The sequence below is a fragment of the Saccopteryx bilineata genome, chromosome 3 (genome assembly GCF_036850765.1).
Source record: "Saccopteryx bilineata isolate mSacBil1 chromosome 3, mSacBil1_pri_phased_curated, whole genome shotgun sequence".
Taxonomy (NCBI): domain Eukaryota; kingdom Metazoa; phylum Chordata; class Mammalia; order Chiroptera; family Emballonuridae; genus Saccopteryx; species Saccopteryx bilineata.
In genome coordinates this window covers 258,538,069-258,562,265 of record NC_089492.1, presented here as the reverse complement: position 1 = coordinate 258,562,265, position 24,197 = coordinate 258,538,069, and the positions used below count along the sequence as shown (strand labels likewise).

Here is a 24,197-nt window from a genome sequence, read left to right as displayed (position 1 = left end):
ACAGGATGAATGAAGTAAGTAGACTTATGAAGGACTCCCTAGTTGCATACTGGTTTCTGGCTTAAGTGATTGGGTGATGCCTGCCCCACTAACTGAGATAGGAGACGTAGGAGGTGGAGTTCACTCGTGAGGTAGAGGGTAGTTCTATATTGGACATGTGAGTTTTAGGTTCTTATAGGACACCAGGGTGGAGTGGGGAGGAGGAATCTAGACATAGACGGATCTACGGATTTGACACTCAGGGAAGAAGATTGTGCTGGAATATAGAATGGGTGTCATCAGTGTGCACATACAAGTGAATGTGTATTGAGCTCTTATTTCAGATTTTTTTTTTTGTATTTTTCTGAAGTTGGAAATGGGGAGGCAGTCAGACAGACTCCCGCATGTGCCCAATCAGGATCCAACCAGCATGTCCACCAGGGGACAATGCTCTGCCCATCCAGGGCGTTGCTCTGTTGCAACCAGAGCCATTCTAGCGCCTGAGGCAGAGGCCATGGAGCCATCCTTAGTACCCGGGCCAACTTTGCTCCAATGGAGCCTTGGCTGCGGGAGGGGAAGAGAGAGACAGAGAGGAAGGAGAGGGGGAGGGGTGGAGAAGCAGATGGGTGCCTCTCCTGTGTGCCCTGGCCGTGAATCGAACCCAGGACTCCTGCACGCCAGGCCGACGCTCTACCACTGAGCCAACAGGCCAGGGCTCTTGTTTCAGATTTTATGCTAAGTACTTTGTATCATTACCATCGTCATCATCCTCCATCAGTGCAACTAACATTTACTAAGCACTTACTACATGCCAACTCAACATCAAAGTGCTTTATCTGCATTATTTCATTCGATTCTCACAACCAAAAAAGAGAAGTACTGTTCCTGTTTTTTGTTATTTAATAACTGAGGATTGGAGAAATTAAGTAACTTGCCCTTAGGTCATACTGCCTATGAGTTGTGAAACCAGAAACACCTAAAGAGAGTTTGTAGAATGAGAGAAGATAGCAAAGGACACAGCCATGAGAACATCAACATGATTTTCTTTTTTTTTTCTTTTTTGAAGATTTTATTTATTCATTTTAGAGAGGAGAGAGAGAGAAGAGAGGGAGGAACAGGAAGCATCAACTCCCATGTACCTTGACCAGGCAAGCCTGGGGTTTCAAACCTGTGACCCCAGCATTCCAGGCTGATGCTGTATCCACTGTGCCACCACAGGTCAGGCCTGATTTTCTTTCTTTGAAAACAAATAAAAATAAAAATTATTAGCCTGACCAGTGGTGGTTCAGTGGATTGAGCATTGGCCCGTGATGCTGAGGGCCCCAGTTTGAAACCCGAAGGTCACCAGCTAGCATGGGTTTGCCAGTTTGAGCGTGGGATCATCAACATGATCTCAAGGTCACTGGCTTGAGGCCCAAGGTCACTGGCTTGAGCAAAGGGTACCTGGCTCAGCTTGAGCTACTCAGTCAAGGAAGTATGAGAAGCAATCAATAAACAACTAAAGTGAAGCAATTATGAGTTGATGCTTCTCATCTCTCTCCTTCCCCTTTCTCTCCTTTCTTCTCTTTCTCACACTCTAGTTAAGATATATCAAGTGTGTGTGTGTGTGTGTGTATGTGTGTGTGTGTGTGTGTGTGTGTGTGTATATATATATATATATATATGCCTGACTGGTAGTGATGCAGTGGATGGAGCGTTGACCTGCGTTGGCTGAGGTCCCAGGTTTGAAACCCCGAGGTTGCCGCTTGAGTGTGGGTTCATCAGCTTGAGTGTGGGTCACTGGCTCGGGTGGAGGCCCCCCCCAGGGGGGTTAAGGCACATCTGTGAAGCAATCAATGAACAACTAAGGTGATGCAACTATGAACTGATGCTTCTCATCTTTCTCCCTTCTCTTTCTCTCTTTCTCTCTGTCTTGTGCACGCACGCACACACGCGCATGTGCACATACACACAAAAGAACAACTTATATGCTTAAAATTATTTTTACAATGTGAATACACCAGTGTAATAACCACCATCCAGATTATGAAATAGGACATTACCAACACCCTAGAAGCATTATTTATGCCTCCCTGGCTCCTCATCTCTCCATCACCTACCCAAAGGTAACCACAACTTTGACTTTTTGCTTTGAATATCAACATTTAAGGAGTGGAAAAGGAAAGATGATCTTAAAAAGATAACTGAGATAAACTGGTCAGAGAAATGGGAGGATGTCAGGAGAACTTGATCTAGGCTCAACCTATCACATGCACACATGAATTGAAGGCTAGTGATACAAATTCAGCAGCAATATTAGAAAATCCTCTTTGGAAACAGCAGGACAATGTAACCAGATTAAATTCATGGAACAGTTGGGAGTGACAGCTCTGCTAGTAAAGATATCCAGGTCCAGGACAGTGGAGTCTGTCTGAAGGGAGCTCAATCTTCTTTTTTTTCTTTTTCTTTCATATATAATTTTTTGGGGGTTTGTCTTTTTTTGAGAGCTGGATCATGTGCTTTGGTGGCAGCAGCAAGGACAATGGTGGATGAATTCTGCATGATTTGTTGTGATTTTTCTCATATATCCCCCAAACTGGGTTCTTCAGACTGGTAGCAATTTTGTGAGCTACCCAGCATAATCTTACTAGGTCAAGAGAGAAAAACTTTATAATTGTGGAAGACTATTGGTTGACTACCCAACGGTCATTCCCTTATCTTTTTGGAAACAGAACTCTGCTTTGGGGGGAATAAGGAGGGAGAAGCATGATTATAAATCGCGATTGGTCCAAGCCCGTATCACTGTATATAATACCATCCCTTTTGCCTACTTAACAATCCTTCAAGGCTAGCATTATCTTTTCCACTTCACTGACGGGAAATTCCAGGCTCAGAGGAGCACTGGTTTGGAACACAAACCTGATTCTATAGCTCTTTTCAGTGTACTACAATATTACTTATTTATGGGTAATTTCGTAATTTTTTTTTATGAGTGGTTGTAGGTATTTTACTTTTCTATTTGACTCATCAGAGTGTCCTGCACGCCTCTTTTCCCATCACCCTTGACAATCTGGGAGCTCCTTAATTGAAGCGATTCACTACCCACTCCTAATGACTTCTAGGAACCCTCTCACCCCAACCTCAATGCGTCTAAGGACTCCCAGGATCTCTTCCCCAAGAGCTGCTCCTAATGGCCCCCAAATCCCCGCTCACTGGAGAACTACTTTTTAATGACTCTTAAGGACATCGCCCTTAGGACCTGTCCTAATAACCCGCAGAGCTCCTTTCCATACAGGCATGGCTCCCTTCAAGAAATGTCCCGCTGTGCCGGCGAGTGAGGGGGTTCCCAGGGCATGGGACTTTCGGTTTTAAAAACCAAGGCAGTCAGTCCCGGGCAAACCAGGAAAAGTTGTCAACTTATTAGGTACTCCTTGACCTCGGAAGCTGCGTTTAAAGGCTCCTAGCACAGTGCTACCTTAGGCAAGGGTACTACTCACCCCTAAAAGGTTCTGCCCCACAGAAGAATCCCACAGTAACCTCTCGCCCTTATCCTTCCCATCTCAGTTCTAGGCACTCGCCCCTTTCTACCCTGATCAGCTAAGGGGAGGCCAGAAGCGTTCCTATGATAGGCAGGCTCCGCCATACAGTGGAGATGCTTAGTGGCCGTGGTCCCAAGTGGTACAGCGTTTCCTCCTGGCAACAGCCCGAGAGGACGCTCATAGGCTGAGCGGATTGATATGCCCGGACGTGGGGCGCCTGCAGCGCGTGCTCATTGGTTGTTTGAGATATATCGTGACTCTCGAATTGGTTGACTCTGTGGGGAACTGTGCGGCTGCGCCGAGGACGACTTTAGAGGAGGCGGAGCTCCGTTCTTTGGTAGAAGAAAAAGCAGTGAGATCGGCCAGTGGTGAAAGCAGAATCCCCTTAGCCCTGCCGGGGCGGTGGGATTTAGGTAAGAACCATCGAGTTTTGGAATCTTAAAGATTTGTTGGAGCTGTGGCCTTGACCGTGAGATCCGGTGGGGGAGGGGTGAGGAGTCTGTGATGGGCACGGTTCTCAGCCAATGGAAGCAGGAGCTTCTAGAATGTATGCTGAGATTGGTCCTTTCCAATTTCTTTTGGCCAATGGTTGCCGGGAAGGGGGGCGGGTCTGTTGGGCCGTATTTTCTTCCTGCGGCCGGGCCCCTCTCGCCTAGACGGCGGGGCCGAGAGGGGCTGGGCCTCTACATCGTGAGTTTCGGGGACCTTGGGAGCTGGGGGCTGTCTTGGGAGCGATACCCGCGGGAGCGTTTGAGAAGAGACGGGGCGGGAGTTTGAAGTGGTTTTTATCAATAGCTACCTATATAGAGTGGTTAAATACCGGGCCTAGTGCTTAGCATTTTGCTTGCATCATCTGAGTTAATCACAGCAACCCTGCTAGCAGGGAGGCTGGGATCCCCATCTTACAGGTGGAGAAACTGAGGCGCTGGCAACTCACACAGCCAAGGTCACACAGCTAATAAATGGCAGAGACCGGAGTTGCTTTGACTCTGGAGCCGGTGCTGTTAAACCACTAGGCTTTGTTGCTGGATAGGAGAGGGAAGGTGTCAGGGAACAGGAGCTTTCCCCAGGGAATAGGTTGGGGGAAGGGAATCCTAGGTTGAACAAAGGGAATGAGCAACAGAGGTGAGGGCAGGGAAATCAGTTATTCAGCAGTTACTGAGTGGTTACTTTGTGCCTTGTATTGTTCTGGGTCTGGGCATACAAAGATGAATAAGGCAAGAGGCGATCGGCCCTAACAGTTTTCACATGATTGTATCTTTTGGTAAAATTTGCAAAACTAAGATATTTTGTACTTTTTTTTTGAGATTTCAAAATTGAATAAACTTTAAGTTTCTCCACACTTGGATCTGCCCTTTTAAAGGGCTTAGGCTAGGTGGAGATTATTATTATGTAGGCAGCATAGAGTAGTGGAAGGAGCACCAGAGTGCATTACAGGACTGTGAGCACATTTCCTGGTATGTAAAACAGGGATAACATTATACTGCCATGCAAAGGTTTGGCAAAGTGCATGAAGAGCACCTGGCCAGGGCACACTTTATTTTTGGTGAAATGGAAGCCTGGGAGATGTGGGTAGAGGCCTGTCTGGTCTTTTACCTTAGTTCTCCATATTGTCTTCCCAGGCTGTCACAATGTTGCAGGTAGGTTGGAGGTATTGTAGTTTCCTCCCCTCCTAGCTCTCTAGCTCTCTAGGGCGCTTTTGGAGCTGAACTGCCATGGCTTTGAGGCCCAGATTGGGGGAGTTCTGGAGTTTCCTAGAGGAAAGGACGTAAGTTTTTGCTTTTTAACTGGTACCTTTTAGCTGATATGCTTGGTTCTTACTCAGTTGTAATCGTCTTTTTGTTATATCTGGTAATGGAAATGTGCCCACTTAGCTGGAGACCTCATCTAAAAACAAAGTATTTCCTTTTTCCCAGTCAATTATGAAGTTTGTCCTGTATTGCCAGCCCATTTATTGCCTGTTTAAGTTTTGTCCTTAGAGTTGTTCTGGGTACAGTGCAATTGAACCAGTCTAGCTTGACTTTGTTAAGTACTGCTGAAACTGCATTTTGGTTTAGATATGATTTTTTTTGTTTTTTTTGTTTTAGTTTAGTTTTTGGTTTAGTTACGATTTTAAGAATCATAGCTCATGCTACTAATATCAAAGTACCTTTTTAAAAAGTACTTTTATAAAGTACTTTTTAACCATTAAACTTTGTAATCTTTTTTTTTTTTTTTTTTTCTGAAGCTAGAAACGGGGAGAGACAGTCAGACAGACTCCCGCATGTGCCCGACCGGGATCCACCCGGCACGCCCACCATGGGGCGACGCTCTGCCCACCAAGGGGCGATGCTCTGCCCATCCTGGGTGTTGCCATGTTGCGACCAGAGCCACTCTAGCGCCTGAGGCAGAGGCCACAGAGCCATCCCCAGCGCCCGGGCCATCTTTGCTCCAATGGAGCCTTGGCTGCAGGAGGGGAAGAGAGAGACAGAGAGGAAGGCGCGGCGGAGGGGTGGAGAAGCAAATGGATGCTTCTCCTGTGTGCCCTGGCCGGGAATCGAACCCGGGTCCTCCGCACGCTAGGCCGACGCTCTACCGCTGAGCCAACCGGCCAGGGCCAAACTTTGTAATCTTATAGCTAACTTTTCTTAGGAATCTAGAATTCTATTTCAAAGCTGTTGCTGAGAAGGGAGCCCATAGGTTGCTTTTTATTTTTTTAAATTAATTTTTAGAGCGAGGGGGGCAACATCGGTTTATAGTTCCACTTATTTATGTGTTCATTGGTTGATTCTTTTTTTTTTTTTTTTTTTTTTTTTCATTGGTTGATTCTTGTATGTGCCCTGACCGGTATCCAACTTGCAATTTTGGCAGGTCCGGATGACACTCTGAGCCACAAGCACCTGGCTGGGGCCATAGGTTGCTTTTTAAATGTGGTTGTAATATATTATGTTTAATATTCTGAGAAGCAATTAGGGAGCAGCTTGAAAGGATAAGGGTAAAATATGGGCTGGGTAGCTGTATTGTTAGATAGGACCAACAATTAAATAATTAAAATTTCTCTTTTTCAGCTGGAAGTGTTTCTATTTAAATGAGATTTGAATACATGCAATGTTTATACATCATGTTCTTTTACAGAGCCTTTCCTATCTATATTTCTAGTTCATTTAAATAACTTATTCAGAGGCACATTCCACGTGTGAGGCCTTAATACTTCTTCAGAATTTTCACATTATCTTTGACTGTTTTCAGCACTGACATTCCCAGCATTTAATTTTAATTTCATTTTATATAATTTTATGCTTTTATGTATTTCTTCAGATTCCTACCTGACTAAAGTGACCTCAGAAAGGAGGGAAAATGGCTTCTGAATCTGAAACCCTGAATCCCAGCGCTCGGATAATGACCTTTTACCCCACGATGGAGGAGTTCCGAAACTTCAGTCGATACATCGCCTACATTGAATCCCAAGGAGCTCATCGGGCGGGGCTGGCCAAGGTGAGGGGTGGGCTTTTTCAGCAGTGGCTTTGTGACGAGGCAGCTCTAAGACTTCCTTAATGAACGCTGGGAAGAACTGAGTTTTACTGAAAACCGGACAGGGTGAGGAGCTGGGTGTAAGCTGTCCTATTTGCAAGCTAATTCCTTTCATTAACATCTGAAGCATCTCTCTCTTAGGTGGTGGGGGAGCTGCTTAGAATAAAAGGAAGGTGAAGAGCCGGTGTGGCAGGGCTGCTGCCGTGCTTCCACCCTCTTGGTGGAGATGGTGCTTCTGTTTTTATCTGTCATCCAGTGCTTGTACCATTCACCTTCTCGTTCTCATATCACTCAGCCAGCGCTCTGCTAGTAATTTGACTTCCCACATGGGCTTTCTGTGAGATTGAGAGAGAATCAGCGGGTCGACCTCCTCCCTTGGTGCCCAGATTAGAAACTGAGGCTGAGAAACAAGTATTAATTACCTTAGGGCATGGCAGCTAGGCAGCTAGTTAGTGGCAGAACTGGATCAGGGTTAACATGACAGTGGGACTTGCTGTGTTTGGATAAGTGTGGTTAAATCAAAGTAACTTTGTAGAAAAGTGGACTGTTAGATGGATAGCAGCCTACACATTTCCTGGATGCCAGCCATCTCACCAAGTTTCCTGATCTTTGTTCTTGTGTACCCTACAGGTCGTTCCTCCGAAGGAGTGGAAACCTCGAGTGTCCTACGACGACATTGATGATCTGGTCATTCCTGCTCCCATCCAGCAGCTGGTGACTGGGCAGTCTGGCCTCTTTACTCAGTACAACATACAGAAGAAAGCCATGACAGTTCGAGAGTTCCGCAAGATAGCCAATAGTGACAAGTGAGTGGAAACACATTACTTCCTTTACCTGTCAGAGCATCTAGGACCTAACTTTCTCCACAGCTGTCCTTAGGACTGCAACTGTCCTGAAGACCGATTTCCTCAGCTCTAGTTGTTGTCTCCCTTTCTGACCTTTTTATAAAAGAGGCATTTTCTTCTCTCAGTATGTGTCACAGTCTAACCTTATTCATACTCTTATGTAAAGTAATCTCATTGTTTTTGCATCACAAGTAGCATCATTTTCTGACTCTGGTAAGTTGTAGATTTCCAAAGGAGAAAGTTGGAGTTGGTTCAAAAGCTTTTGCCAGATATATTGATACGGCCCGCTTATCTAAAAGTGGCCATAGTGGTTTAATCTCTTCTTTTGAATACTTCTGTCTTGAATCATGCACAGAATCCTCACTGCCATAAGGCTGCTTTAACGTGAACACAGTGTCAGCGTTAACAAAATGTTAATGAATTGCCAAGCTGGTTGCTGTTTTCTCTGACTTCATTCTTCATCATCTGTACCTTCTCTCTGTTAGAAACACCTCTCTTTGTTTAGGCCTGTTTTCAGTTGTTCTCTGCTGTTTGTTACACTCAGCTCTCATTTGACCTCAGGTGTACAGTGAGTGAACACTGTCTCTCCCTCATCAGCTCTCAGTGCTCCTTCTTGACCCTTTTCCTTGGATCTCTTCCCTTCTCATACTGCCCCTTAAGTTTGGGTTTCTGCAAAGGATTCCTCCCTTTTCCCTTGCTTTTTCTCCTGAGCATTTTAGATCTACACATCTTGAGTTCAGCCAGTCAGACGTGTGCCTTTACTGTGAACGAGGCGAGAGCTAGATTTGTCGCTTGCCAGTGTTCACACTTCTGGGGCATGGCTTCATGTGCCTTATCATCTCTCTCTCACATCGCGTCTCGCTCTTTCTATTTCTGCGCTTCGCCTTCTTTTCCTTTGGCTTATCACAGTTCTAAGTGTGGTCTTCCAATTTCACTGACAGCTTAACGCTTAAAACATCTATATTGCTGGCCAACCTGCTGTCTGATGAGATAATCTATGTACAAGTGTGTTGAGGAAGTGTGACATGCTCTGTGGCTGAAAGGCTGTGTCATCCTCTGTCTGCTTTCTAGCTGCAGAGCAGGGGGAGGGGAGGTGTGGTACCAAGCACACCTGCTTTCCCTTTCACATGGGCCTGCACCAGAGGCCTCAGCTTCCTGTGCCTGCCTTCTCTTCTTGTCAACATATGGTAGGCTTTTTCCTCTTTCACAGTCTCTTTTCTTTTTAAATTAAACAGTCCTTTGTCTTTTCATTTGAAATACAATAGACTCTTCCCCTTGATTTCTATCTGCATGGTTAGCAAAACTCAGGAGGTAAAAATTGAAACTTGTAAAGCAGATCAGTTGGAGATGGGTCATTTATAATTCAAAAGGAACATTAGGGTTCTAAACTTTGTTATTTGTTAGGTTGACATCAAAGTGTAAGCCAGTATTTAAAGTAAGATTTTTTTTTTCTCATTCACTTCATTGTCTCCACACAATTTCATTTTGGTCTTTGCTTCCACTGTTTTTTAAAAATTTGTTTTTAAATTTATTGGGTTGACATACTTTGCCAAACCATATAGTTTTCAAGTGTATAACTCACTGTAATACCATCTACACACCACATCATGCCCTCCACTTTCTTCCACTTTTTATCCTCTTGTTATATTTTTGCTGTTTGAGTTACAGAATGCATTTACAAATACCTATTAGGTTTATGTATTACTATTTTTTAAATTTTCTATGTAATAATTTTTAAGTAGTTTTTAAACTGTTTTGTTTTTAAGCGATTATTTATTGAATGTTAGCCACTGCATTGGGTGCTGGAAATGAGGCAGCGACATTGCAGATGAGCCCTGTGGAGCCACTTCTTTCACACAAGTGCCAGGCTGTGCCAGGGCCTCAGCTCCTCGCCGCCTGTTGGGTTGTGGTGTCTATGGATGTACTGTTGGCCCTTGAACAATATAGGGGTGGGGCATTGACTATCCCGCCCCCATCTCATTAAGTCAAAAATCCACTTGTAATATTTGACTCCCCCAAAACGTTTAAAAAAATTTTTTTTTTAAATTTTGCTTTTAGGGAAAGAGAGAAACACCAGTTCGTTGTTCCACTTATTTATGCATTCATTGGTTGACTCTTATATGTGCCCTGACTGGGGATCAAACCTGCAACCTTGGCGTATCAGGACAGTGCTCTAACCAACTGAGCCACCTGGCCAGGGTTGAAACTTACCTACTAATAAATAGCCTGCTGTTGACTGGAAGGCTTACTGATAACATGAACAGTCTGTTAACACATTTTGTATATGAATCATACACTGTGTTAAAGTAAGCTAGAGAAAAGAATGTTATTAAGAAAATCATATGGAAGAGAAAAAAATACCTTTAAAGAAAAATAATCCACATGTATGTGGACCTGCGCGATTCAAACCTGTGTTGTTCAAGGGTCATAGAGATTTGCGGTTCTTGGATCTCACAAGTTTGTAAGCTTATTTTCTCTCTGGGTGGACAGGCCACTTTTAACTAGTGAGGTGTAGCTTTAATAGATTCTCTTCAAAGAGTTGAACATACCATGCTTCTTTTTTTTTCTTTCTTCTTTTTCTAGGTGAGAGGAGGAAAGATAGACTCCCACATGTGCCCGGCCGGGATCTACCCTGCAACCCGGTCTGGGACCTGCTTTGCCCATCTGGGGCCATCTCATGCTCACAAATGAGCTTTTTTTAGTGCCTAAGGCAAGGCTGTGGGAGAGGAAATAAAGAGAGAGAGAAGGGGGAGGGGGAGAGGTGGAGAAGCAAATGCTTTTCCTGTGTGCCCAACCTAGGACCTCCACATGCTGGGCTGATGCTCTACCACTGAACCATTCGGCCAGGACTGATACCATGATTCTTAAAGAAGATGGGCCTACATCTTCATGTACATGACCTTTGGAGCCAGAGCTCATGGAAGGGATAAGGAGAGAGTTACTGTGTCTTGAAGGCCAAGGTTATGTTGTAGTCGCTTGAAATGCCTTGCTGTTTCTGGAATGGAATTGTGCTTTGTGCTGTTTGTAATGCTTAATGAATTTCGTCTCTTGTAAGTGGTTAACACTTCTTTTACTTTTGAAAGGTACTGTACCCCACGATATAGTGAGTTTGAAGAGCTTGAACGGAAATACTGGAAAAATCTTACTTTCAACCCCCCAATCTATGGTGCAGATGTGAATGGCACTCTCTATGAAAAGGTGAGACTCACTGGCAACTCTCTGCAGTGTTTTTGTAATTTTGTAATGTAAGGCCATTTTTATCTGCCCAGCGCTTAGTGGGCCCCTAAAAGTTGCTTGCTGAATGGGTGGATGAACAAAGGAATGATCCTACCAGCTGATGTGCTATGTTCCCTTAATTGGGAGTATTTTTGCATGTGACTGAATGTTACTTCTCCCACTCTACATTTGAATAGGATGATGTGGTGTTCTTTGCTGGGGCTGTTAAGAATAGTCTGTGGGTGGTAGCTGAGGAGTTCTTGGGGTGGGGGATCACAATAAATGAATTGTTGGGGGAGAGGCAGTGTGGTTTCTGCAGTGAAAAAGATCACTGACTAATCTAATGAAAGGAGTATATATTTAAGAAGAGAAATGTATTTAGATGTTCAGAACCCACAAACAAGATTCTGTAGCAGAAGCTGTTTTAACAGATTGCACTGGCATGGCATGTAGAAGGAAGGAATGTTTGGAACAGGTTTTTGGATGAATAAAAAGATCTGTAGGGCATTTCTGGGATTATCACTCAGATTAATTCCAATGTTTTTGTAAAGTATTGGAAAGGAGTTTGAAAGTGGATTCTGAGGTTTGATGATGACTATTTTGGATGGTGGGAAGTAAAGCCTAGAGACATAAATGGCAGGAAGATAGTATAAGAACCTGGAGTGGGGAGTTCTCAGAGGGCGTAATAGTCCATAATGCCCTGTAGGAGGTGGGCTCCTAGCCAACCAGCACAACTTAGAAAAAGGATTTGGGAGACATTGTAGATTTTTTACTGAAAACACTGCTTAGTGGAAATTGGGGCTGGAAAAGTCACGAATTGGTGTAGTTCATTCCTGTGTTTTGTATTTTTTTGTGGTTTAAGTTTTTTCTTATTTAGACATAAGTTGCTTTAGCTTCAGATCAGACTTTTCCTCCTGGGGTTTAGAACAGGTGGCTGTCACCTCTTCATTCATCTTTTATTAGTGTTCACTGAGAGGGATTTGCCCTTCAGAGGTTTGATGTCGTCATTTCCAGTGGTGGCCATGAACAGTGGCTAAGGGATGCTGTGGTCTTCATGGCCATGCTGTTTTGACATTATTCCCCATCTTTGTTAGGGATGACAGCTCACCTGTGACCTGCTCCATGATTTGTAGGTTCAGAGCCTCAGATTATATTCATTATAACTTGCCCTGGACTGTCATTTCCTTTGCAGCATGTTGATGAGTGGAATATTGGCCGGCTGAAAACAATCCTGGACTTGGTAGAAAAGGAGAGTGGGATCACCATTGAGGGTGTAAACACCCCATACCTATACTTCGGCATGTGGAAGACATCCTTTGCCTGGCACACTGAGGACATGGACCTATACAGCATCAATTACCTGCACTTTGGAGAACCAAAGTCCTGGTAAAGTCAGCCTGCAGTTGCCTCTGGACCTTCTTAGGATGGAGTGGGGCCTCTCAGCTTTCACATGCCTGGGAACCGCCTTCAGATCTTATTAAAATGCAGACTCTTGTTCTGTAGGCTTGAGGTGGGATTGGCATTTTACATATTAAACAGGCTTTCAAGTGATGAGATGCTGTTGGAGCTCTGGTGCTCAGATTGCCTTTGAGTAGCCACAGGCTCTAGAGGGCAGGGCACTTCATACCACTGTAGGAGAGCCACAGAGAGTATTCCAGGCTGTCCCACTGCTTTCTAATTTCTTTATTTGAGCAGGCCTGAGGCATTTCTTAGAGGCAGACTTCCAAGGCTGGAGTCACTCCTTCAGATGATAGGAAGCTTTCTTTCCTCACGGAAAAAGCCTTTGGTGAGCAACAGTGTTCTTACCATGAGAGGGGATGCAAGGCTACTCAGCATGTGTGTCCTGTTCTCCAGGCCGTTCTCAGTCTAGCTGGGGAAAGAAGGATTTCTTCTCTCTTCTCTCCCTGTGCTGATCCATTGCTCAGTCTCAGCATTTAGTGATGGTGCTGCATTCAACAGTGGAGAATAAGACAGGTGAGGTGTCTGCCCTCACACAGATAGGAAGTACACAGTGTGAGAAAATAACATGGCGTGAGAACAGTCCGTAGGTCCATGTGGAAAGGGTACATGAGGGGTGGGGATTAGAGAGGGTGTTCCTGGAAGAGGGGACAGTTAAGCTGAGACCTAACAAATGAGGAAGACGTAGCAGGGTGGGATGATGGTGGGTCCAGGAGAGGGGATGCTGAGAAAGTGTTTGTGAGTGGTTGGAAAATCACCTGCAAAGATCCAAAGTTGAGAGAGAGCGTAATGTCGTTAGGGAAGTTCATAGTGGTTTGGGCGCCATGTACAGGGATAGAAGTGAGTGAGGATCCAGAGGGAACAGTGTGGGCCAGGTCGTGGGGAAACATAGAAACTGTATCCATCTTCATTTGCTTTTCCAGCATCTTCAGCCACATCTCTTCCCTCGAGGGGTTTTCCTTTCTTCTTTCAAATACTTTCCGGTTTCTAATCTTGGCAAAAATTTTTTTAGCCTATGATATTTTGACCCCACAATTGCTGTTCCAATACCTTCCTTGGTTGGCTAGATTTGTAGCCTCTGTAAATAAAGCTATTGTGTCTTCACCACATTTACTCCAAAGTTTTTGCTCTTGTGTTGAGGACAGGTTTTCTGGTTATTACATACAGTCTTTAGGTCATCTGAAGTGGGACCCCAAAGATTTCTGTGCAAGGTTGCCCAGAGTCCTTTAGCTGACAGACATTTCCTTAGCTCCTTGTCTGTTTTGTTTCATAATGAAGCTATTTGGGATGGGAAGTTTTTGTTGTGGAATAATCTTTAGACTCAGTTATAAAGGGTAAAGTAGACTTACTCTGAGTTTCAGAATATAAAATTTAGCAATTTTGCAAAAGTTTTGAAAAGTCTTTACATGGTTTTTTTTTTTTTTAATTTTTTTTAAATTTATTCATTTTAGAAAGGAGAGGGAGAGAGAGAGAGAGAGGAGAGACAGAGAGAGAGAGAGAAGGGGGGGAGGAGCTGGAAGCATCAACTCCCATATGTGCCTTGACCAGGCAAGCCCAGGGTTTCGAACCGGCGACCTCAGCATTTCCAGGTCGACGCTTTATCCACTGCGCCACCACAGGTCAGGCTTTACATGTTTTTTTTGGGTATTTTTTTTTTTTTTTTAATATTTTATTTATTGATTTTTAGAGAGAGGGGAGAGAGAAAGAGAGAGAGAGAGGGAGAGAAAGGGGAGGAGCAGGAAGCATCAACTCCCATATGTGCCTTGACCAGGCAAGCCCAGGGTTTCGAACCGGCAACCTCAGTGTTCCAGGTCGACGCCTTATCCCACTGCGCCACCACAGGTCAGGCCTTTTTTGGGTATTTTTGTTGTTTTTTTTTTACAGAGAGAGTCAGAGAGAGGAATAGACAGAGACAGACAGGAACAGAGAGATGAGAAGCATCAATCATTAGTTTTTCGTTGCACTTTGCGACACCTTAGTTGTTCATTGATTGCTTTCTCATATGTGCCTTGACTGCGAGCCTTCAGCAGACCAAGTAACCCCTTGCTCGAGTCAGCGACCTTGAGTCCAAGCTGGTGGGCTTTTTGCTCAAACCAGATGAGCCCATGCTCAAGCTGGTGACCTTGGGGTCCCGAACCTGGGTCCTCGGCATCCCAGTCTGATTCTCTATCCACTGCGCTTCCACCTGGTCAGGCTTTTTTTTTTTTTTTTTTATGAAGAGCAATTTCTCTGGTGTCTATAGAGAACCTTCCAGTGGAGGAGTAATTACTGGGGTGATCAGTAGAACTGGAGGTGAAGGGTTCGGCTGCAGATACACGGCCAGGTCTTTAAGTGTCTAATTCATTTTGACCTTGTTTTCCATTTTTTATCCTCTCTTCTCCTCTCCCAGTTAGGCCTTTCACACTCTCCCAGGAGCACTCTGCCCTTCTTCCATTTCATTTCATTAATAACATAAAGGAGAGCAACACTGAGTGTGTACCTAAATCCTGGTTCATGGTAAATATTCAGCACATATTAATGGGTGAATATGAAAGAAAGAAATTCGCACTTCTGTGCGGGATCCCCACTCCTCTGCCCAAACAGTCTAATATTTAATTTCTCCAGATTCCTTTCTCGTTTTTGTAGTTGAGAAGTTGAAAAAGCTGATATTTTGAGCTTTGAGCTGTTTTGAAAGTGGGAACGAGCCCGCTAGCTCCTGTACTGTCCTCTGCTGAGCGTCCAATGTTTTTATGTGGTTGCAGGTACTCTGTCCCCCCTGAGCACGGCAAGCGGTTGGAGCGCCTCGCCAAAGGTACTGTGTCTCCATGGCTGGGTCAGACCCTCCTCTGAGCTGTGGGCATTGCTCTAAAGTGTCCTTTCTCTGTGGCCAGATTCTCACATGTCCATTCTCAGGCCTGCAGGTGAGGGGTAAGCCAGACTGCTAGACTGGTAACTAGATTGATTATTCTAAATTGTATTTTTTTTATTTTATTTATTCATTTTTAGAGAGGAGAGAGAGAGAGACAGAGAAGGAGAGAGAGGAGAGACAGAGAGAGAGAGAGAGAGAGAGAGAAGGGAGGAGCTGGAAGCATCAACTCTCATATGTGCCTTGACCAGGCAAGCCCAGGGTTTTGAACCGGCGACCTCAGCATTTCCAGGTCGACGCTTTATCCACTGCGCCACCACAGGTCAGGCTAGATTGATTATTCTAATGGAGCAACTGAAGTCAGAGTCTTTCCCCACTTTGTCCTGGGAAGGGACTTAGTAATTCCTTTTTACACCGTCTCTGCCTCAGTTTCATCAGGCATAGATTTATTTGACCAGAGATTGTGTACTCATCATATTGGGTCTGATTCTTCTGCCAGAAACCCAAATGTTAAAAAGTCAAAGTTGAATTTTTATGCTTTCTTTTTCAGTGGACATTGATTTATTCCTCTAGAGGGCGCATTTCAAGAGAGCTTTAGTAGTCTGCGCTGTAGTAGATGTGTTACTAACAAAAGACTGAGGATACAGGTGACTGGAGAAAGGTCTTCAATAGTTTCAAGGCTCTTTATAAGACAAGAGGCTGCTTGGGTCATCTCAGTTCTCCACACAATTGGATTACCCATGAAGCAGCCTACACAGGAAAGCCAGAGGCTCCCTGTGGGGTCTTGGAATTGGTCTGAAGCTAGAAGGATCCACAGAGATCACACTGTTGGTGTCTCCTCCTTATTGTCCCGATGAGACGCATAGGTGGGAAGCAGTGCAGGGTCACAGAGCTGGTGTGGAACAGTTGTGCCTATTTTCAATTAAACAGGCTTTTTCCCAGGAAGTGCTCAAAGCTGTGAGGCTTTTCTCCGCCATAAGATGACGTTGATTTCCCCTTTAATGCTGAAGAAATATGGAATTCCCTTTGATAAGGTGAGCTAGTTTTACATGTAGAAGAAGTCTTTGGGCTCACACGGGAACCACCCTTTCTGGTCTGTTTCACAGAGGAACTTTATTCTTTGTGAAACATTACTTTGTGCCAGGCATGGGCCAGAGCTAGCCTGTGCAACACTTTGATCTCAGGGTACTAAAGGTGGGGCTACTCTACCTTCCTGGTACCAAAGAAGAATCAGATCCCCTGAACAGTGTTCCTTTGCAAGAATGGTTATTATAGTCATGGCATCTGGTAAGTTAGGCCTTTGCCTATTAGAGAAGACACCAAGACCCCAGTGGTTTTATGACTTACCCTTGGTTATTTGGCGAAGTGGAGGCAGAGCTGGAGCTCAGAGTTCCAGTTCTGCCAACTTCTGCGGTTTGATGCAGCTACTTCATGTGTGTGCTCTTGTTCAGGTGACTCAGGAAGCTGGAGAGTTTATGATCACTTTCCCTTACGGCTACCATGCCGGCTTTAATCACGGTTTCAACTGTGCGGAGTCTACGAATTTTGCTACCCGGCGGTGGATTGAGTATGGCAAACAAGCAGTGCTGGTGAGTCTGCTGGGCTACTCTGGGTCACGCCATGCCTCAGAATGTCTGCTTCTTAGGTACACTGGCTGGTGATTAGAACTTCTCTTTGAACTTCTGGAATTCAGAAACCAAGTGGCTGGGAATGTGCAAAAGTGCCAAACATCTTGTGTTCATTAAAAATTTGTGAGGTTTCCATGTGTTAAGTCCATTGGGCATTAATCCCCCCACCCCCCTTCCACGTTGATATTTCTTGCTTTAGCCACTCTGGGATCTCTCTATTGAGAAATTCTTATGGGTTTACTTTTACTTGAGGGGAAGCAGCAGGTCTGGACCTTTGGTCAGGAATAGTCTTGCTGTATGGTCCTGGCTTGGATAGATATCAACGGGAAGGTGGATGTTGACCGCCAGGTTCCAAGTACAAAGCTTCATCTCCGATGGTCCCCCGTTTACCCTTAGGGGGCCTGGGCGGACTCTCCAGCGCCATGCCTTTCCACCCCTTTTCCCCTGCTGCCTTCTATGTGTGAAGGTTCTGCAAGAACAATATGCCTTCAGCCTTGAACCCAAATAGTTTGCCTTTAAACTGTCTTGGGCCTTTTCCACCTGAATGGAGGAGAATGGGATGTGAGGATCAGGTGGAAGCAGTTAAATGTGTTTATCTAGAGTCCCTCTGGTCGGCAGACTGCAGCTTGCGAGCCACATGCGGCTCTTTGGCCCCTTGAGTGTGGCTCCTCCACAAAATACCACATGTGGGCGCTACCTCGATAAGGAATGTACCTACCTATATAGTTTAAGTTTAAAAAATTTGGCTCTCAAAAGAAATTTCAATCATTGTACTGTTGATATTTGGCTCTGTTGACTAATGAGTTTGCGAACCACTGACTCTGGTTGCTTGTGACAGTGCTCCTGTAGAAAGGACATGGTGAAGATCTCCATGGATGTGTTTGTGAGGAAGTTCCAGCCGGAAAGGTACAAACTTTGGAAAGCTGGGAAGGACAGCACAGTTATCGACCACACCCTGCCCACGCCCGAAGCTGCCGAGTTTCTTAAGGAGAGTGAACTGCCCCCAAGAGCCGCGAATGAAGAGGAGTGCCCAGAGGAGGACATGGAAGGGGTTAGCGGTGGAGAGGAGGATGACCTGCAGAGAAGGTAACCCAGCAGCCTCTAGGCCCAGCTGTTTGAGGAAGGGATGTCTGGGCAGCTCCCCATAACTTTAAGCTGAGAGGCTCTTTTTAAGTGGGGTGTTTGAGTCACAGCTGAGGGAGTTTGCTTCTTGGTAAAGACTCCAGGACCCTCAGAATGAGGGCATTTAGACCCCCTTGTGTCTGTTACCCAGGAGTGATGGCACCTGTTGGTCGGCCCGTGGTCTGCTGGAGTGAGGGTCACGCATGTGCCAGGCATGGCTCCCTCTGAGCCAGAAAAGTCACATTTTCTCATGAGTTTTTTTATTTAAAAAAAATTTTTTTTTTTAAAGTTTTATTTATTGATTTTAGAGGGGAGAGAGAGAAAGAAAAGGGGGAGGAATGAGAATCCTCAATTCATGGTTGCTGCTTGTATGTGCCTTGACTGGGCAAACCCGGGGTTTCAAACTGGTGACCTCAGCATGCCAGATTGATGCTTTATCCACTTGCGCCACCACACTTTAGGCTCATACGAAAGCTTTTTACAAAAGGACAGCGCAATACTCACTTTGGCAGCACATACTAAGGTTGGAATGATACCAAGAAGATTAGCATGGCCCCCATGCAAGGACGACATTCGTGAAGCGTTCCATGTATTAAAATAGTGTGGTAGCCTGACCAGGCGGTGGCGCAGTGGATAGTGTCAGACTGGGATGCAGAGGACTCAGGTTCGAGACCTCGAGGTTGCCAGCTTGAGCGTGGGTTCACCTGGTTTGAGCAAAAGCTCACCAGCTTGGACCCAAGGTCGCTGGCTCGAGCAAGGGGTTACTCAGTCTGCTGAAGGCCCACGGTCAAGGCACATATGAGAAAGCAATCAATGGACAACTAAGGTGTCGCAGTGAAAAACTGATGATTGATGCTTCTCATCTCTCTCCATTCCTGTCTGTCCCTATCTATCCCTCTCTCTGACACTCTCTCTGTCCCTTTAAAAAAAAAAAAATAGTGTGGTAGTGGGACTGAGGCTCACAAGAGCAAGGGAGGGGTGTGTTGACGTTGGGCGGCCTCATTCGTGCCTGAGCCAGAGGATCCATTTTCTAGGATCATGTATCCTGGGCCACATGGGGAAGAAAGGAGGGACCCCTGTGGGGTACTTGCTTTATGCCAGGCGCTTTCTTGGTGATTCTGCATCCTTTCTTTAAGCCTCACATTACGTCTGTGAGGTAGGTGGTCAGATCCCAGTTTTCCATTTGCTTGGAACAGGCTCAGAGGTGAAGTCCCTTGTCTCAACCCCACAAATAAGAGATAGCACCAAAGTGTGAAGCTAACCTGGCAGGCTCTGGCCCCTCCTGTTTGGGTTGTGTGTGGCCGTGTTTGTGGAAGTGAATGTACACGTGGGTTCTTAAAAAGCTTGCCCTCCTCCTTGCAGCCTGGCCAAGCACCGGATAGGGACAAAGAGGCACCGAGTTTGTCTTGAAATACCACAGGAGGTCAGTCAGAGCGAGCTCTTCCCCAAGGAGGAGCTGGGCTCCGGGCAGTACGACATGACGGAGTGCCAGGCTGCCCTCGCCCCCGTGAGGCCCACCCACAGTTCCGTGCGGCAGGTCGAAGATCCTCTTCCCTTCCCAGGTCAGTTGGTTATGATATTTTTTCCTACAACCCCAAATGTGTTCTGTTCTGTGTCAAATGCCACATTTAGTGCAGGGTCACAAGTAAGAGAACAGGGAGAACAGGTCTGAGTGTGAGGAGCACTTTGGTTAGGAACACGCACGGTAGATGAGGAACAGGAGAAAGGCCCCTTTCTTTGCTTGCTGAGGGGTCAGGGAAGCGCTGAAGGCTTTGGTGAAGTGATGATGAACCAGCTTTTACAGGTTAGTAGGAATTTTCCAGGCAGAGTGGGGGATGTAGGAAGGGTATCCCGAGGGAAGTAGCAGGGGCACAGTCATGGAGATGTGAAATGACACGCTCTATTTGGGGAACTGATAGTGATTGCCTGTGATTTGAATATGGAGGCAGAAGGGTAGAAGACAGGTGTGTCACCAGGAGATGAGGCTAGAGAAGTGTGGAAGTGAGATGCTGTAGGGACTGCCTGCCTCCTGAGGTTTGCTCACTCAGAATCTTGAGGAGCCATCTGTGTTTTAGGAAGGGAGTAGTGTGGGCACAGTGTTCTAGAGCAGTCCCTCAGAAGGTGTGGAGGGTAGATTTGTTGGGGAGGAGCTTGTATCAGTCCCGAGTCAGGCTTGAAGAACCTCTGCACTGACAGTACCTTGTCACTGGGGCTGCCTTCTATTCAGATTTTCTACCCTGGGGGAGCTAGGTCTTTCCTGAGCTTCATTTTCTGCAGGAGACTCCTGAGGAAATGGTAGCTGTCACTTCCCAAGTGTCTCCCGTGTGCCAGGCTATGCTCCATGTTGTACACAGAAGCCTGGTAATGTCGTCTTATTACAGGAGACAAAATTGGAGGCCCAGAGAGGATGAGCAGTTAGCCCCTCATCACACAGGGCCCTGTAGGCGATGAGCTGAATTCAAGGCCAGGCCTCACTCACCACCCATGTTCTTGGTGCTTTGTCACCGCCTTCAGCGAAGCACAGGCATGCAGGAGAAGGTTGCCTACGTACAATGTGTATGTGTGTTTCAGATTATTCTGACTCCACTGAAGTAAAATTTGAAGAGCTTAAAAACGTCAAACTAGAAGAGGAGGAAGAGGAAGAGGAAGAGGAGGAGGAACAAGAAGTGGCTGCCTTGGATCTCTCTGTGAATCCTGCCTCTATAGGGGGACGCCTTGTCTTCTCAGGCTCCAAAAAGAAGTCGTCTTCTAGCCTGGGCTCCAGTTCATCACAGGATTCTATTTCTTCTGATTCAGAAACCAGTGAGCCTCTGTCCTGCGAAGTCCAAGGGCAAACGGGAGTGCTCACTGTGCACAGCTATGCCAGAGGGGACGGCAGGGTCACCGGGGGAGAGCTGTGCACCAGGAAGAAAGGAAGCGCCACCAGAAGTATCAGCGAGCGGGAGCTGGCAGAGGTACGGGCTGCAGGCACTGGCTGAGGACGGGCTGCCTGGGAGGGAGCCTGTGGAGGGGGTGCTGTGGTGCTCAGGATGGCAGGAGAGACCCTCGGGGTGGGCTCAGGATGGCAGGAGAGACCCTCGGGGTGGGCTCAGGATGGCAGGAGAGACCCTCGGGTGGGCTCAGGATGGCAGGAGAGACCCTCGGGGTGGGCTCAGGATGGCAGGAGAGACCCTCGGGGTGGGCTCAGGATGGCAGGAGAGACCCTCGGGGTGGGTTCAGGATGGCAGGAGAGACCCTCGGGGTGGGTTCAGGATGGCAGGAGAGACCCTCGGGGTGGGCTCAGGATGGCAGGAGAGACCCTCGGGGTGGGCTCAGGATGGCAGGAGAGACCCTCGGGGTGGGCTCAGGATGGCAGGAGAGACCCTCGGGGTGGGTTCAGGATGGCAGGAGAGACCCTCGGGGTGGGTTCAGGATGGCAGGAGAGACCCTCGGGGTGGGTTCAGGATGGCAGGAGAGACCCTCGGGGTGGGTTCAGGATGGCAGGAGAGACCCTCGGGGTGGGTTCAGGATGGCAGGAGAGACCCTCGGGGTGGGTTCAGGATGGCAGGAGAGACCCTCGGGGTGGGTTCAGGATGGCAGGAGAGACCCTCGGGGTAGGTTCAGGATGGCAGGAGAGACCCTCGGGGTGGGCTCAGGATGGCAGGAGAGACCCTCGGGGTGGGCTTCCAGTCTGCCGCTGGTTCAAGCAGAAAGCCGATGACATTGGCTCACTTCCAGAAAAGAGGCCCTTTCTCATCTCGGGTGTGACTATCCCAAAGAACTGCATTGCAGCCTCATTGCAGTGGCGGGTCAGTGGGGTATCCTCAGACCCTCTTTGCCCAGAGGCATGGGTTAGAGTGGCAGTGGTTGCAGCCCAGATATTTTGAGGGTTGGGGATGAGATGATGAGATGGCCTTTCTTATTCTAAAATTCAAGGATTTTTTTTTAAATACAAATTCTGTCTGCCTTGTAGATTCCCATGAACATTCTCCCTCCACTTGTCTTCACCCCTACCCCTCATCATTCTTCATCTTCCAGAATTACGTTGTTGATAGAGGATCCTTTTGGAGAGTAGGATGAATTCCTTAAGTCGTGAAAGTGAACGTTTGTTCAGGCTTCCTGCTAGAACACTCTGTCACCAAGAACCATGCTTTCTGTCAGTTTTGTATAAAGGGCTCTCGGTGGGTCTGAGTGGGATACAGTGGAGCTGTGTTGGATGTAGCTGGACTCACACCTACCCAGGTGACCTTTCTTCATAGCTTATGTAGGTCAAGTTGCAGCCTTGGGTTGGGGTGGCTGGACATTAGAAGTCAGTGCAGAAGGTCTCGTTTATTCCTCATTCCCTTTTGAAAAATTTATCTTATAAAAGGTGTTTCTAGGAAACATTTCTAAAGTATATTCAACTCAAATACTATCACAAACCCCTTATGTATACTCATTGTCTGTGTATTAACATGTGGCGTATTGGCTTTATCTCTTTGAAGTACTAATAGTCCCTGTTAAAATTCCTTTACTTTTCCCACTAGTGCCTTTGTGAGTGATTTGTCCCCTGTCTTTAATGTCTGTAACTTTCTTTTTGCCTTCTCTGAGCTCAGGGTTCAGTGTTGGGAAACTTCCTTTGTCCAGCTGTCCCTCCTTACGGTGGGAGCAGGCTCAGGAGCTGATGCCCACCATGTCCCTTCCTCATGGCATCCGATTGCTGCTGTCGCTGTCTCTGTCTCTGGGTGGCAGCTCCCAGAAAAGGAGGGGGCTTTTCATCCTGGAATCCGGAATCCCTGTTGTCACTTCTGAGCCATTCTTCCTACACAAAGCTTTGTGCCCTCTTGTTCATCCTGCTGTCACACTGCAGGTCATGCTGTCCCTGTCATGCAGTGTCGTCTTGACTTTATCTCCAGTTGCAGTCACAACCACAAAGGTAGTTAATGACAGTGAGGACTTATACTATACTATTTCATATTTATTGTTTAGATTTTAAAGTACTGCTTAATTAATCTAACCACAGAGTTAAGATTTTGGTGATTTTTTGTGTGTGTGTGTCTTTTTGCGGGGGAAGCCAGTAAATAACACCCATCTATTTTTCTCCCAAATTAGGAAATGGATAGAGGCCTGAACATATGGAGCTCAGAGTGTCACTTTGTTACCAGTTAAAATGATGGAGGAAAGTGGATTTAACCTGTGGCCAAATGGCCCTGCTGCTCATTTACCTCATTGAGACAGATTATCTCCCTGGTCCCAGGCAGTCCTGGAGGACGCCGGTGCCTCTCATCATGGCAGTGTTTCCACTCGTCTTCCATGTGCTTTGGGCTGCTGCCAAAGGCAGGTCCTGGCGAAGTGAGGCTCACTGGGGAGAACGGCTCAGGGCTGGGGAGAAAAGCCAGGAATCGCTCCATGGGGAAATATGCCGGGCAGGAGGCTGCTCTCAGACATGCCGATTAACTTCTGCTCAAAGCCTGTTGAGTTCCTTCCTAGCTCCTTTTTATTTCTGTATGGACTTCTTGGCTATCACATGGTAGTGATTTTCTACTCCGTACTAACCATCTCCCCCCTACTTCCCAATGGGCTGGCATCTTTGAACTAGTTTAGAATCTCTAAAAATATCTTGGCAGCCTGCCTCTTTGCTTTACTCTGTCGTCATTTATGGCATGCCTACTCTGGGCTAGGGCTGTGCCTTCAAGAAGCTCACAGTCTAGACAAGTAGACAGATTGAGCAAGTAATTCAAGGATCTGGTGATCCATGTTGTGGCACAAGTAGAATAGTGTGCCGCTCAGCCTGGGGCTGGGGTGAGGTGTTCAGGGAGACTGCAGAGGAACGAGCATTTTAGCTAGGCCTGAGGTTGGCAGATATATGCCAGGCGGGCAGAATGAAATTGGAGAGTGAATCTGGAAGAGGAGTGTGCTGCATGGTGGTGGTGGTAGCTCATGCCAGAGTCAGAGCAGAGGAGTTTAGGGGGGATCTACAGTGGTTCTGTTGGCCTCAGGCATATGGGACTGGAGCAGCCCCGGGAGGTGTCGGTGGAGTGAGTCAGGACCCAGATCCGTGGAGGCTCTGCTTTGAGGCAATTTGACTTTAGATTTGAGGCATGGGAAGCAGTGGGAG

At 46.5% G+C, this 24,197-nt stretch overlaps 1 protein-coding gene and 1 pseudogene across 3 annotated transcripts in view; both read left to right on the top strand.

Annotated features, from left to right (window-relative positions):
* Nucleotides 1-3,781: 3,781 nt before the first annotated feature.
* Nucleotides 3,782-24,197, top strand: part of KDM4A (lysine demethylase 4A) — a 47,124-nt gene continuing 26,708 nt past the window's right edge. The window contains exons 1-12 of one of the 3 annotated variants that reach the window (XM_066269419.1): nucleotides 4,158-4,187; nucleotides 5,120-5,265; nucleotides 6,795-6,971; nucleotides 7,638-7,813; nucleotides 10,936-11,050; nucleotides 12,261-12,454; nucleotides 15,268-15,317; nucleotides 16,302-16,405; nucleotides 16,823-16,960; nucleotides 17,838-18,085; nucleotides 19,484-19,683; nucleotides 20,693-21,075. In XM_066269419.1, the coding sequence (XP_066125516.1) occupies nucleotides 6,834-6,971; nucleotides 7,638-7,813; nucleotides 10,936-11,050; nucleotides 12,261-12,454; nucleotides 15,268-15,317; nucleotides 16,302-16,405; nucleotides 16,823-16,960; nucleotides 17,838-18,085; nucleotides 19,484-19,683; nucleotides 20,693-21,075 (1,746 nt within the window). In that variant the 5' untranslated portion in view covers nucleotides 4,158-4,187; nucleotides 5,120-5,265; nucleotides 6,795-6,833. Of the gene's footprint in view, nucleotides 3,911-4,112; nucleotides 4,188-5,119; nucleotides 5,266-6,794; nucleotides 6,972-7,637; nucleotides 7,814-10,935; nucleotides 11,051-12,260; nucleotides 12,455-15,267; nucleotides 15,318-16,301; nucleotides 16,406-16,822; nucleotides 16,961-17,837; nucleotides 18,086-19,483; nucleotides 19,684-20,692; nucleotides 21,076-24,197 lie in introns of those variants that run through there. The other 2 variants (XM_066269417.1, XM_066269418.1) reach the window with 2 other exon arrangements.
* On the top strand, nucleotides 18,620-18,716 carry LOC136332759 (U6 spliceosomal RNA; annotated as a pseudogene).